General features: G+C 39.3%; 1 protein-coding gene across 1 annotated transcript in view; it reads left to right on the forward strand.

Moving 5' to 3' along the window:
- Positions 1–1,943: 1,943 nt before the first annotated feature.
- Positions 1,944–15,352, forward strand: part of EGF (epidermal growth factor) — a 62,301-nt gene continuing 48,892 nt past the window's right edge. The window contains exons 1-3 of the mRNA XM_072861794.1: positions 1,944–2,070; positions 11,470–11,601; positions 15,085–15,284. Of these exons, the coding sequence (XP_072717895.1) occupies positions 1,944–2,070; positions 11,470–11,601; positions 15,085–15,284 (459 nt within the window). The remainder of the gene's footprint in view (positions 2,071–11,469; positions 11,602–15,084; positions 15,285–15,352) is intronic.

Genomic DNA, 15,352 nt, shown 5'->3' on the forward strand with positions numbered 1-15,352 from the left:
ACAGTTCCTGGGCAGGATCCTGTAATCCTAGATGGGATGGCATTATACTGTGCTTTCACATTGGTTGCCCTTTTGTATTCCAGGGCACTATTTGGAGAAGCAAATGCTGTTTGGCATGAGTCTGACCCTGCATAATTTACATTACTATTATTGTATTTTATAGCATGCAGAATAGAGACTCAGTTCTGAACAGAGTATATGGAAATGTGGCTGCCATTTGTCAGTTCGGATTTAATTAGTTGTGTTATCTGTAGCAGTGAAGATTGAGCGAGCAGAATGTGCCTACACACAGGCAGAAACATCAAGAAACAGTTGCTTTTAATGGAGAGCCGCTCAATTTATAATCAGGTTTCATGCTTCTTATTTTCTGTTAGTGCAAGTCTGGACTCTTATTAAGTTAGACAAATATGGTGTGGGGGGAAATTCCCAGAGACAGAACTTGTACAGCTGTAGGTTACCGTCTGATGCTGCGGCTGTATCCAGCTGTTGTATTAGTATTTATTCTAGCACAACACTACAGAAATTAAAAAAAAAAAAGAAAGAAAGAAAAAAGCGACAGAACCAGAATGCCTCACAGTAGTTAGCTCAACAAAGCCTGGCGCAGTCAACCGTTTAAACACCTGCTTAAATCTCAGCACATTCAAAATTCAGCAAATCACTTATGCTTGTGCTCTAGAGCTTTGCTGGTATGGGCCAAAGGACTGGGAAAAAGGAGATTTTTTTCAATACTGGAAGAATTATGGGCTTGATGCACCTGGAATTTCTCTAGTTTATATACCTCAGCAAAACAGGTGTAAAAGAGCACTACATCACAACAGTAGCCTCTTATAGCACTGATGTGTCCATATAAATGACTGCAATGTGTGAGAGATGCAGACTCAGAACATGTTGCTTGGTCTCTGACAGCAGGTATTTTCCTGGAAGTGCAGAAGGGCCAAATTCAGACCTGAGAGAGATGGTTGCAACTTCTTTGAAATCAGAATTACAAACACATACCCTAGGTCTGAACTCGACCTTCAGCCAATCTATATTTCCAGTTGAAATATATTGGAGAAACCAGAGGGATTTTTTTCCCTTTTTGCATGAAATGTTTTGATGACAAAATTTGTCTCTGGTGGTAAAACACATGACAATATTAAAATGAATGCAACTAATCATGATTGAACAGGCATGGTATAAACCTGCCTACAATCTCTGAGAAATAAAACTTAGCTGGCATGCCGCAGGTACTTCTCAAGTAGGAGGGGCTGCTTTTCTAAATAGACTGTATTTATTACGGGTGGCTGGGTATCTGCATTCTGGCTCAGTTCCCTGTATTAAGGAACTGACCACATTACTATTTGCAAACACAGGGTTCACTCAAGTGGTACTAAAAAGAGAAGAGGTGGGGCAAGCAGAGCTTTAAAAAGAAAAGAGGAGTCTGTCCAAGTTTGTATGTAAAAAGCAACTGTGTTTTGGAGAAGGACAGTACCTGGAGATCTCGCTCCCTGTACTCCACTGAAGGCTGTGGTGAACACTTTTCCAAATTCGCTGCTTTTAAGATTTAAACAGCAGCTTTGCTTGTTACGAGGAAATTCGCCGTGATCCTTGCAAGCATTGCTTTTAAGCTGTGTTAAATTTGTGGCAAGAGTGTCAGGCATTTCATACTTGGCTTCCAAAAAAGAAAAAAAAAAAAAGAAACGAAAGAGAGAGAGAGAAAAAACCCGACATGTGTGGGGAAGAAATCTCCCAGGAATTTCTTCAAGGTTGTAGTCAGACACAGTAAGGGCTAAAGTGACAAGAAAAGCAAGGCAAAGATAAAACTTGGTATTGTGATAAGATGTCTGAGTGTAAAGTGGGAGATTGCAGAAACCTTTTGGGATTACACATGCTCATTTTGTCCTGGATATGACTGAATACAAGCTAGTTTTTCTCTAGTGACAGTTCAAATACCCCTCAAGATTATGTTTCTCTTCCTTGTTGCTTTTTTGCCAGTGGTTTTTAAAATTGGTTTTGTCAGCCTCTCAGCTCTGCAGCACTGGAACTGTCCTAATGGATACAGATTAAAGACTGAAAACTCTGCTTGTATAGGTAAGTTGCTGACCATTCACAGATTAAGAAAACTGCATTTGTATTCTCTTAATTGAGCTTTATAATTTTCAAAGAGTTTTTTTACAGATTGTTTGTGTGTTGTACTGGCAGAATTGATAAATCAGCTTCTTGATATCATTTGCTTCTCATAATGAACAGAACTCATTTTTTATTTAGTTTGTTTTTCAGAAATCAGTCACTTGTCTGTCAGTTTAACTATCAGAAAGCAGGATGAACTTTTATATGATCATAAAGAGATCAGAACTGTTCCCTAGTTACCAAAATTTCTTGCCATAGCTTTAATGTCTCCGTATTTTCAATACATGTGCACACACATATTCGTGCTTCTATATATGTAAAATTTGTGTATAGGTGTATTTTTGTATTTCTATATGCATATAGAAAGAGTATTTTAATGATTATGTATTAGTATATACTTAGATGTGGGCTAGATAACTTTAAAAACTCTTTCTATGTTTATTGGTGCATGTAGATATGTGTGCTTATATTTAATAATACATCTCATACAATACATGAGTTGCAGGTGTGTTTGATACTGTAGTGCTAAAGTCTGGGTGAAATGTATGACACTAATATTAGTATAATCACCTCCAGTGACTTGGAACATGTAAAATGCAGGTTCGTATTCTTAACAAAGTATAAGAGAAAGAATGACAGAACCCTTCTCCCTACCCTGCTATCTTGAAGTCCAATTTTTTTTAGAAGGACAGAGCCAATGAAGTCATGGGCTTTGCAGTAAGGAGATGAGGTAACACTCTGTAAGGATTCAAACAAACAGACCTAATACTTGCAGTTAATGCTTTTGCCTTAGATTGCTTGGGCTTCAGAGGCTCTGACTCAGTTCTTGACACGATTCCAGTGATTTAATAACAGGTGCCTCCTCTGTGCATTCTGCCAAGAAATACCATCTTGTAAGCAGAAAATAGAAATATGCATGTTAAATGCTCTTGTATTGAGAGAGGAGAAGCTAGGCATTTTTTGTGTACAAATGATAAACCTGACTGAAGGTTTATCTGAGAGCCAGACACACCTAGGGTGCTTCTACACTGATGCTTGAATTCAAATGAGAAGCATATTTTGAAATGAATCTCCATACTGCCAACTCTTACTATGCTTGTCTTCACATTGTGGAGCACTCTCGAAGTGCACAAACTGGATTCCCTTTAGGCCAACCTAAACCAGAAGGTGTTCCTGTAGGAGAGCATCTATCCTCTCTGCTGTTGATGGCTGTTCAGTCCATGGGACCAGACTAGACCTGGTTCTCCGTAACCTCAGCCTGAAATATATGCAGTGTGTATGTCATATCCTCAGCAACTGTTGCACTTTACACAGCCTCTCCTATAGGTCCACACTATTTGCTAACATGTACATAGCTTCTACAAGCTAATTAGGATGTATATTAGTTATGACTTCTACATTACTGTCTTGCCCAATTAAGAGCTCACGTATAGCAGGAGAATTCTACTGACATGAAGGGAATTGCTTGGCTGTTGTTTAATGAGTCAAAATGCACTCTAAATATTAACATTCAAAAGGCTGCAGAGAAGTATTTTTTATTTCAGTTGAGATATTTCACATATTGATGTATATCGCTCTTCCATTAATGGAGACATAACCTGCTCTGCATTATGTCTTTTTTGTTGAAAATTGGATACATTCAGTTGCTGTATGGATGGGGGAACTCTAAGTAAAGCACCAAAAGAGAACGGCTGGTAGCTCAGCAAACTCTGCAAGAAATAGTGATAGAAGTCTTTTGCGTAAGAGCTAACGTTACTATGACATACTCTGAGCAATTCCATGTAACACAGAATAAATGAAAAATGAGATGTGCTAGCGTATCTTTTTAATTAGAGACCACTGGATTACAGGGGATTAAGCAAAGGTGAAATTTTGACATGAAATGTAAGACTGAAGGATGCTTTGGTGGAATGGATTTCCCCTGTTCTTTCTTCTGGGTGCTGGATACACAAGTTGTGTTCTGACCAGAAGACCGGATGTCTGATATTCTAGTTCATTAATTATGTGAGATAGAGGGTGCAGTGGAAGCAAGTGGTAGGAAGCTGGAGGCAGGCTTTGAAGGTAATAGTGGGGATAAAAGTGGTGAGTGGGAGACGTGACTCATACCACTGAACTGTGAACAATGACAGCAAGCTGAACTGTGGCTTGGTGACCATCCTCGGTGAGCTGTAATAAATATACCAATTGTAAAATGTTCTTTATCGTCTGTGACTGTGGTGGCATCCTGCCAGCCATAGGGACTGCCCTGAATTGGGAAGGTGTCTGCTCTCTGTTAGTGAACTGTTACAAGCAACACTTACTGGAAGGTGTGTAGGTTTTTCTAGATTTGTTTTCCATACTGCCACTACAGATGAAGGTCTAGGTCGTGCCCTTCTTACGTTGCTAAATAGCTCACTTCTCAATTAGTTCCTTTTATTTCTAGGGATATTCAAAGATCAAAGACCTTCTCATCCTGTGGAAGGATAATGAAATCTAACCCTAAATGTCTTACATAATTTTATACAGTTATTTTAAGAGAGATTATTTGAATCCTGACTTGGTATGCCAAGAGAGGAGAGGCCTTTCAGAGGGGCTGTGTGTCCCACTAACAGCAGGGTTTATAAGAGAGAAAATATGGGAGAACAGATCATCAGGTCAGAACAAGACTAGTCTGGTGAATGAACATATCAATTTATCAGCACGTTATGGTATAATTGGAAGCATTTCTGCAATTTTTGACATTGCCATCTTGATTTAATAATTTATTTTAAGCTGATATCAGGACTGGGGACTCAGTTACTTTTAAATAACTCATCTTTCTTAGACGCCAGTGAAAACATAGAACCTTCTACCTCTAAAGAAAAATGGTCTGGGCTACACAGGCGTTATTCCTACAAGGTAAAAATGTGTGCATAGTTGGTCTTGGGAGAGCCTTGATTTCTAACATATTTGACTATGTAAGCATACATGGTACAGCAGGTGATGGGCCTTATGCCTGTTGCAATCAGTTGCCTGTGCCCTCCTGAAGCACCGCTTTAACAACACTGGTTTTTATTCTCTCATGGTGTATAGATGCTTTCCCCACTTGAGACCAAAAAGTTTTCCACACGGCACTGTTTGTCTGACGAAGCCCCTAGATCAGCCCCTTGCATTAACAATTTCAGAGTAGATACTAGTGCCTGTTAGTCTTGGACTACCCTAGGTAAAGATATTATGTTCTGGATACCGCAAGACTGGAGGTGTACTTTGGCTTCAGGGCTGACTTTGAATACTCACTTCGGAAGTTTCAAAAGTGGAGGAAGATATTTATTCAAAAAAAACCCCAACATTGTAAAAAAGTTTTTGAAGAAGGCAAAACACAACCCGCATTATTGAATTTTTATCTAATCATAGGTTCTTAAATTCTGCACATCTCTACTAACTTCTGGCATTAACTGATCAGACCTTGTCACTTCTTCAGGGCTAACATGCTGCACATTCCTACAGAGCTACAGCCTGCAATTGAAGGTGACAACTGCAGCTATATAGGTCAGCTCTTTTGGTCAGATGCTTCTTTCTGTGTCTCAAGCTTTCCTCCTTTCTTTCTTATTGTTCACCACTCTCCTGCCATGGAGCACTGGTTATGCGGAATACTAAGTTATTCCTCTTTGTATTACATCTTTAAATTCGCCTTAATTAGCTACATCCTGGCTTCACTTTGCTCCATACAGCATTCTGAAGACACACTGTTAAAACTTCTTGTGTTGTAGTCTGAGAAATACGAAATGCCAAAACATTACTAATTCACAGCTATCCTTTCTTTGCAAGCATTGCATAAGGAGCAGTGAGAGCCACTGAAATGGGGAACTGTGTTGAACTGTGTCTACCCCTGTCATGACACAGGGCTAAACCTGTTTAGACCCCACTGTATCTCTCTGTATTTCAGAAGAGCTGCAGTCGAAGCATGCTTGTTTCCTTGTTTTCAGTAGCTGTCTTCCAGCTAGCTCACTTCATATTATACTGCCTTGGGGAAAAATGCTTGAAAATATTGTTACCAAATAGTAGTCAGGAATTCTTGAACATGGGTCTGAACCCACAGATCAATTAATGAGAAGATTCCCATTGAATTCTCTGGAAATTGGATCCAGCTGAATGTGGACAAATAGTATCTTTAGCTGTAAAATTTAGATCAAAATAGGAAGGAGGTGAATGTGTGAAATGACATATTCAGAAATGGAGAATCAGAAATGACAGAAATGGCATCACACATCACATGGAGCTTAATCTTGAAGAGGGCTAAGGGGCAGACTCCAGGACCAATGACTAATACTGCAAGACTCATCACTGTTTTGCTCAGTGGAAAATAGCAGATATTAATTTTGTGTTCTGTTTTAAACAAGACTGACTACTTTCTAGTATCTAATTTAAAACCTGATTTTAAAGGGAGCTGGATGACAGTATGTGCTGATGCCTTTCAAAGAGGGCCAGATGATAGCCTCATGAACTTCATCTTTGACAGGCAAGCCAATAACAGTGTGTTGAAAGTTGCATGATCCGGGAAGTAGAGGTCCATTTTGTAGTTACTAATTTACACATAGAATTTATTTTGATGACAAAACCAAAATATATTTTTCCATTCTAGTGCCCAAACCCTTGAGATCTGAGTCCAGAAAGGTAGAAAATTAAAGATATTGTAGTCCCTCGAGATCTTTTTTGCCATTTCTCTTCAAGATGTCTACAAGTGGTTTCTGAATTTTATTTGAACTCTAAATTTGATTCTGCTTTATACTTGATTAAATCATATGATTGCTTTTGCTGTCATATCTGTGATATGATTACCTCTCTGGCTCTGGACTGGAAAAGTCCAGGAGTTGATAACTACCTTATTGTATTCACATTGTATTTCTTACTATAGTATTTGAGCATTTCACAATCTCTATACTCTCAAAAATTGAGCGTGATCAGGTTGTACTTTAAACCTCATTCAAAATTTGAGAGAGAAGATACTGAGATACTATTTTATTGTGACCTGCTGATAGATGGAGCATCTTTTTCCATTTCTGGCTATCTTCTGTTCTTTGAGCTGTATGCTTTTAACAAAATAGATAAAAGGGATGGGCTGCTTTCTTTGTAACCCAGATGAAATTTCATGTTCAACCTTGTTGAAAAGATTATGGTGGTGGCTAGATACAGCGGATTGAATTAATCCCCAGTCCAATTCCACAGGAACCAAATTTGAGTGAGGTTATTTGAGTGTGTGTGTCTGCACATGTATATTTTATGTATATAATGTATGTATTTGGGGCCATAATGAAACGCAAGTTCTGGCTCACTGTGGTTTCTCTGTATCCCTGCCAGGCATACTAATGCTTCACCTTCTGCAATCAGAGCATTTCTCAGGACTCTCAATAAAGTAGCATATTTGTATGCAAAGTCATTGAGAGCTGCCAACATCATGATGACATGATTCATCGTTTTTGCTGATTCTCAAGGCATTTTTTGCATAAAGAAGCCTTTGAGAACTGAGCAGAACCTCATTCTTCCTTTCAGGGCTGGCTGTCAGGGCACTGCAGACAGCTTTTGTGTTCACTAAGCCGATTTCTTTCACAGGGTAAAGTTCCCGATTTCTTTCACAGAGTAAAGTTCCCACTGGGGGTTGTGGTTGCCAGGACACACAAAACAGCTACAGCAGGATGCAACTCCACGTTTTCCTTTGTCGCTAAGAGTGCAGGTGAAGGCACTGCTACTTACACCTGATGGATGGTTTTATGATTGAGTTCTCCTAAACCTTAAGAAACAGCCTTTTCTAAATTTTCTTTTTTGGTTTTTGGTTTTGGTTTGGTTTTTTTTTTTTGTACCTTAAGCAAAGAAGAGAACATGTTAAGCATAGGGCCCTCTTCCATTGTTAGCACTGTAAAAGCTGAGTGTTCACAGCGCTGCAGTGTGTTTTACAATAGGGCTGTGTCTGTGTCTGTTGGTGCTTCCTGTTTACTGCTGGAAGGGGCATTCTCCGGTGGCCGAGCCGCCTGTCGCCACTGCGCCCCTTGTCTTTTATTGGGCGGTTATTCTTCCACTATAGCCTTTCTTCAGCTGGGGTGATTGCTTGCTTTTCTGTATGTGTGGGATTTGCTTTATTACGTGAACTTGGGTGGTGATGAAAATGGGCGGATTGATAACCCTGAAATCCTCTCTTTAAGTACAGTTACTGGGGAGGCAGCATAAATTGTTGTAGCCTGATCAATCAGCATGCTCTTTCTTGGAGAGTCAGTTTTGTACACTCATATGAAGCTGGAAAATCCATCCTGTAAATAACAGGTCATTGTCCAGTTACCTTGGTACATAGCTCAGTAACCTGTGCTTGGCTAAAGCATGTCTTCCCAGTCTGATCTTGACTTGAGAATATCCACTGATGTTTTTCACACCTTCACAGTTTTTCTTGGTAGCTAGTTCCCTTACTGAATCACACTTCCTGTTAAAATGTGAATTTAATGTCTAAATTTGATTTCCCTGGCTTCAGTTCTCAGCCATCAGTCCTTGTTAAATCTTTCCTGCAAAAGATTATAGTGTCCTTTAGAAAGTCTGGTACATTTTCTTTGTGAAGGTATTTATATACTGTGATCAATCCTTCTCCCAAGCTTCCTTCTGATAATCTAAGCAGACTGAGCTCTTTAAGTGTCTCACAGAAAGGCACTTTTCCTTACCCTCAAATCAGGCTTTTATCCTTGTTGTATACACTTTCTAACTTTTCAGGATCTTTTAACAACCTATAGCTGAGAAATACAAACAGCATGCCAATATAGTCTGACCACTGCCATATACAGAAGTAAAATTATTTCCCCACTGTCATTCATTTCTCCTGTGTTTATATGTGTTGTGATTTTGAATTTTCTTGCCCAGTAACACTCTAAGAGGTCAGCTTTCTGTCCAGTATGAACGCAAATCATTTTCAGAGTAAGCAGTCTTCCCGATAGAATCTGTAGGTCAGGCCTATCATTCTTATTTAATGTGCTCTTTGTTGTGATTGAATAATAGTGCTTTCATCAGTGTTTCACATTGTTTAGTCAAATGACCTGTCTTTAGCAATCTTACACCTACACAGTTGCCTTTATTACCTATACTTGTGATTTCCTCAGAGAAATAACATCAGGTTTATTTAACGAGCCACGATTGTCATAAAAGTATATTGACTAACATGAACTATGTTGCAGCCTTTACCAACAGAGTCTTGCACCTGCTTTTGTAATGGTGACTAGATCAGATTAACTGTCTGGCTTAGTCAGCCAGTTACTCCATTTGAAAACCAGTGCATCAGGGCGAGACACAAACAGCGTTCATGCCTGCAGACTCCTTCACATCTCTGCTAACACTGACAGCAGCTGTCACAATGAGCTGAGGTCACCAAAGCCCTCCCGTATGGGTTACCAAAGAGCCCTTTAGTTTTAATAACTCCTGGCAATGTTAGCCAGGAGTAGGTAGTTTTAAACCGACAACCTGGAGCTCATGGTTTCTGTAGCCCATTAACAAACTTCTAAGCCAGTCAAACCTTTCTAGAGGGGATTTGGAGGAGTTACTCCTTTAATGCTGTGGAGAATGGCATGTACATCCCTAGTACATGTGGGAAAATATGCTCCTGAAAGCTGATTGTTTGAAGAAGATTGTGGGTTAGAATTAGAGTACTTTATGGAATTAAGTTGCTGAAAATGCTTCTGCTTGACCTTGATAATCTGTTCAACAGAAATCAGTTGCATGTGCTCTGATTACGTTTCATACATTGTCAAATTAGTTCATCTGCTATGTGGAACATAATGTTGTGGGAAAACTCTGAAAACAATATGGAAACATTCCCTATTCTGTACAGATGTGTTAGGTGGCTGTAAAGCATTGACATTCTTTTTGAACAGCTTTGACACCTGACACAGAATAAACCCCTAAACACTTCTGCTGCACAAAGTTCTTTAAAGCCCTTAAAGGAGACAGTTTCCCAGACCTATGGGACGTCAGAGATCTGGTTGCTTAGCTCTCCCTAGGTTACTGAGAAATAAAGTTTCTTTCAAAGTGCTGGTGTGAGCTGGTTAAACTGCAGGTCCTTGTTGTTATCATGAGGTGCCATTTCTGACCTTTGAACTAAGGGAATCCTCACCTAAAATTCACAGACCTCCCGAAGCACTTTGAGAGTTTGCACTTGATTCAAATGGTCATCTAATATAAGTTATCCAAGGAGAAGCTCTTCTTCTGTTGCCCTAAATTCTTGATCAGGAATACAGAAAAAAAAAAAAAAATTGTTGTGAGCTATACTTGGAATAACTCAATACATATGTGTAGTTTTGGATATGAAATGATGTCCTTTAGTGATTTAATCAAATGTGTCTCTTTAAAATAATTTGTGTTGATTCCTTTTTTCCTGCATGTGCAAAGTCAGATGATAAAACCCAGAACAAAAGCCACTGACATCAAATAGATCTAGGGCAGGGAAAAAGCTGCTCCTTAGAGCAACCCTCACAGTGGTCATACAATAAATATAGCAGGATACGGTACTGCCAGATGTCAAGCACCTTGGGAATTTACTATCAATCAGATGCATTTGTTTTCAGTAGGAACTGAAGTTTATCTAAATTTTCTGGGACAATCATCCATGGGACTGCCAAAGGGGTTAATTTATTTCCCCCTTGGTGTAAAATATGCTCCTCAGTGGTGACCTTTTTTTGAAAAATAAGGTCCTTAATTTAGGACTTGATTAATAGTTACTGCCTCAAGCCCTGATAAAACACCATAAATACATCAAATATCTTTTAATTCCTAAAGGTTCTAGCCTAATCTACCAGTTTAAAAGCCAAGTTTCTAATTAGTTTGCTTGTTGCCTTCGTTTGGGCTTGTGGCTGTCAGAAATATAGTGGGGTTTTTAGCATTTTGTATGTATTTTTGAGAGCTGACTCAAACCAAAATGAGCTCAATGTGGAACTCAGTGCTGTGGCAGTCTGTTTGCTGCTTTGCAAAGTTTGTTAATTTGTTGGCAAAATTACTACTGTGGAAGCAGCTGCAGGCATCATTTGCATAGCAAATGATAATGCAAATCACAGAAATGGCGTATGAGACAAGTCTATTCCCTGTGTTTGGACAATCAGAGACCAGAGTGCCCAGACACTAGGGAGACTGGTAATTTCCCTGGACAGTCTTCTAAAAAACCCATAAAAATCACTGTGCATGTGGCAAAGGAAAAACCCAATAATTCTGAAACCAATGCATGAAGCAATACAGCCATCCTCCTCTCCTTTTTTAATGATGGGACATTAAAATTTGTGACCAGTTTATTATTAGATTACTATGTCAAGGGTATTCTTTCTCTTTGCTCTTTGCTCCTTTTGCTAGCTGAATTTTCCTGATCTGTTCAAAAACATGTTTCAGATATCGATGAATGCCTTGAAGGCGGTTTGGGAACCTGTGGCCAAACCTGTATCAATGTTCCAGGGTCCTACATCTGCTCCTGTTTGCCTGGCTACACTTTGGATATTGACAAATGGTCTTGCTATGCGAATGGTAAGGTCATTTTCTTTTCTGAAGACTAAAAAAGAGCTTTAGAGATCTAGTTAGCATTATTTTTCAAAGTGAACCGTGCCTGGCTGGTCCCTACTGGACAGTGACTGAGTGCTCTGGTTAGCTGATGGAAAAACTGCCTCTTCTACTTTGTGGGTGAGCAGCAAGGCCAAAAGTGGGTGCCACAGAAGAGTGATGGTGAAGAATGGAAAGTATGGTGGTAGGAAGGTGAATGAACATATGAAAACAAACAAAACTAAACAATGACTTCCTGTTTAGTAGACATACTCTCTCTGTGTGCTCAGAACTGTAAACTCTCTTATCGCATCCTTAATACTTCCAGGAAAACACAGCAGTACACAAGATTTTGCTACCTTTGCCTCTTTCAGTGTGTTGGCATTGATGTCTTTCCAGTGTGTTTAGGTTCTAGGGACAGTGCTGTGAAATCATAAGCAGGAAGCCCTTATTTTTGGTTTGGCCCATCGGCAGTTTCTTAATAAATATGAGTGCAGCTGTGAGTTCTTTCTCTCCCTTGCTCTGTCCTGAGTGTATAAATTGATTTTTGAATGAGTAAGATGCATTTAAATTTCAAAAGTTTTTAGCCCTTCTAAGAGGAAAATATCCACAGTTATGGCCTTTGAATAACCTTCATTTTGTCCTCAACTGATGCTACCCAGGGAAAAAAAATCTAGCTGGATTTTATTGATTGGTTTAACCTATATTGCATCTAGAGTATGAGGTAGGAGTGCTCTGAAGTTCACCTCTCACCTCTCCACCTTGGTTTCCTGTCTGGTTTTGGTTCCTGTCTGGGATATGCTACAGCTCCCTTCTGATCCAGGAACTCAGGTTTTCTTTTTCTGACTAATGTTTGCCTGGGACTCTCGCTAATGCAGAGATGGGATGTGACAGGGCATGTTTCTGACCCAAGAAGTAGGAGATGTACTTGAGTCCCTGTGCATGTAGCCTTTGGGACCGTGAACATAACCAAAAGTATTCTGTGCAGCTCCTAAATTGGCATCAACATGATTACTTCAGTCAGCTCCTAGAAACATCGTTATTGACAGCAACATGTGACTCACAAAGACCTAAGCTGGATTTTTTGTAGTCCTGTCTAAACACCTCTAGCCCCTTAAATAGAATTTTAATTTTTTTTTAATCAAATGTTTTGTAAACTCTTCACTTCTGAACTGAAGTGAATACAAACGTGTTACCTCACAGTGATATATGTGCACAGGTATCTTTCAAAGAACAATCCTACTTTAATATTGGAGGACTTCAACTTTTTTTTAACATTATTACTAACATTTATAGCACCAGTAGAATGTAAGTGATGGTTCAGGAGCTACTGTGATGGGTAAGGAACCCTTATGCTATGTGTAAACCCTTCTGTAGGAGGTACACCAAGTAAAATACCCTCATGTTTTAAAGACAGGAAGCTCTTTGATGCAGGTGTTGTTTACCTGTTCATTAAACCCCTGATAAAATTAAGTCCCAAATCTGACTGGTGCCTCTGCAATCAAAGTTAGATTTGTTCGGTCCCTGTTCCATTTACAGCCCTCATTCATGGGAGCCTGAAATTCAGAGAGTGGGAAGGACAAAAACAAAGTACATAAATGCTCTTGGTCAACTAATTGGCAAAAGTGCAGGCAGTACAGCTGTCAAATTCCTGAGATAAATCAACCTTGCTACACTTCACCGTTCATTTACCATTTACGTAAAGCAAGTCTTCATAGTTTAAATATTCTCACATGGGGTTGCTCAGCATAAATAGCAGCAGAAAAAGGGAGTCACTAAAATCCTAGAAGCAGCTGTTATAACTGGGTGATAGCTTGAAAACTTGAGATGCAAAAGTCTGTTAGTATAGAAACAGAGTGCTGATCATCTTCCTTGTGAACAGAAGAAAATCATATCTTGAGTGCTTGTCAGAACTTTCTGCCTAACTTGCTCTTCACTTGGAGAAATCAAAATTGGTCTCATTCCTCTGCTGTGAAAGGGGTGGAATCAACCTCACGACCATGTTGAAGGTGGAGCAGCTGGCTAAAATTCGTAGAAGTGATGTCTGTTGAGTTTAAAGCCTCAGGTTTCATACTAATAGTAAAGATATTTAGTTAAAAGGTTGCAAAACAGCCCAATAAAACCAGTTTAATTTTCAAAAGTGTATGTGCAAGAAAACTGATGATAATGCATCTTTGATGACATCTGTCCATGAGAAATGGAGAGTTGCTCTGCACTGCAGGAAGATCAATTCAACAAGTGGTTAGACAGGCTTGAAAGCTGTTGTTTTGTTGGATCGATATCCATAATTGCATTTCAAAGTCACTTGGTTAGAACATTACTTGTATGCCATGATCTATTGTTTCAGGCAACCATGTTATAAATCCCCACCATTACCACCACAATGGGCTTTCTTCTTTGAATGTTGTTTTAGTGGTAAATTAAAGACTAGGCTGTATACCCCCAATTTTTTTTTTTTTAATTTCTTTTTAAAATGAGGCTAAAATGTGACTGGTTACATAAAAAGTCCTTTCCTCTGCTACACACTTGATAGATATCCATAATATTCAAATTGCCTAAATGAAAGCCGTTGTGGTTTGGAAATACAGTTAAGGTTCCTTGGGCAATCTTAACGCTGCCCTGTGGTGACACCCTAAAAATAACAAAGAGGACTTGATAAAACTGGGTTAGTGTAATCTGCAGCCCCAACTGTTATGTCCTACTAATTGTACTTCCGTACTTATCACCTGGTTCTAAGGCTGCATTAAGGCTATTGGGACCATCCTAGTTGCTCATCACTTTCATCCTTAATTGGATTTCTAGAGTTTGGGGCATAATTAGAACGCCTTTCTTCTTAATGTATTTTATGTTAAGTTACTGATATGGTCTTACCCTTCACTCATTACGAATACAGTTTTTGTCTGGAAGGAGTTGTTGCTGTTGAGCTGTAGGAGTTTCAAGTACAGGTCTTTTGGTTTCCTTCAGCCCTCTGCATCACAAGAAACCTCCACAGTCTCTAGCTTCTTCCTTTGCCCTGTCTTGGGATCTTCAGTTTCCCTGTTTGGATAGTTAAAGTGAAACTCCAGACCACCTCTCTGTGATAAATTCTTGCTGTAGCTCAGTAGTTGGAAGTGGTCTTCAACTTGGAGACACATCAATGGCATAATTCTTCCAACCTCTGTTGGCATGCATGCAATGGTTCTTCTGAACTCTGACTAGGGTGTAGGCTTTGGGATTAGTGGTAACAACCACTGCAATCGCAGTTTCATAACTCAGATTTTTGACCTAACTTTCAGCATTAAATGTGAAAGGACCATTGCATTTATGTCTTATTGGTTGTCTGGGATATGCCTGGAAAGTTATCATTAAAATATGAGAGAGATGGTTAGATCCTGAACTTTCTCTTTGGCTAGTATAATACTGATGAGAACTTAATGCAGCAAAAGTGCAATGCTTATCTATTAATTGGTCTCTTTGTTTTCTCCACACCAGACCCTGCACCATTCCTACTTTTTAGCCATGGAAATGCCATCTTTAGAATTGACACTGAAGGGACCAATCACGAAAGATTGGTGGCTGATACTGGTCAGTCAACGCTTATGGATTTTCATTATACAGAAGACAAAGTGTATTGGGTAGACTCTGAAAGGCGACTACTTCAAAGAATTCACCTGAATGGCACAAAACAAGAGGTAAAGTAATCAGTTCTTTGGAATTCTCCAAGTTAATGGATGTAAAACCCTCCATGGAAACCACCTGC

This window comes from Ciconia boyciana, chromosome 5 (genome assembly GCF_034638445.1).
Source record: "Ciconia boyciana chromosome 5, ASM3463844v1, whole genome shotgun sequence".
Classification (NCBI taxonomy): Eukaryota; Metazoa; Chordata; class Aves; order Ciconiiformes; family Ciconiidae; genus Ciconia; species Ciconia boyciana.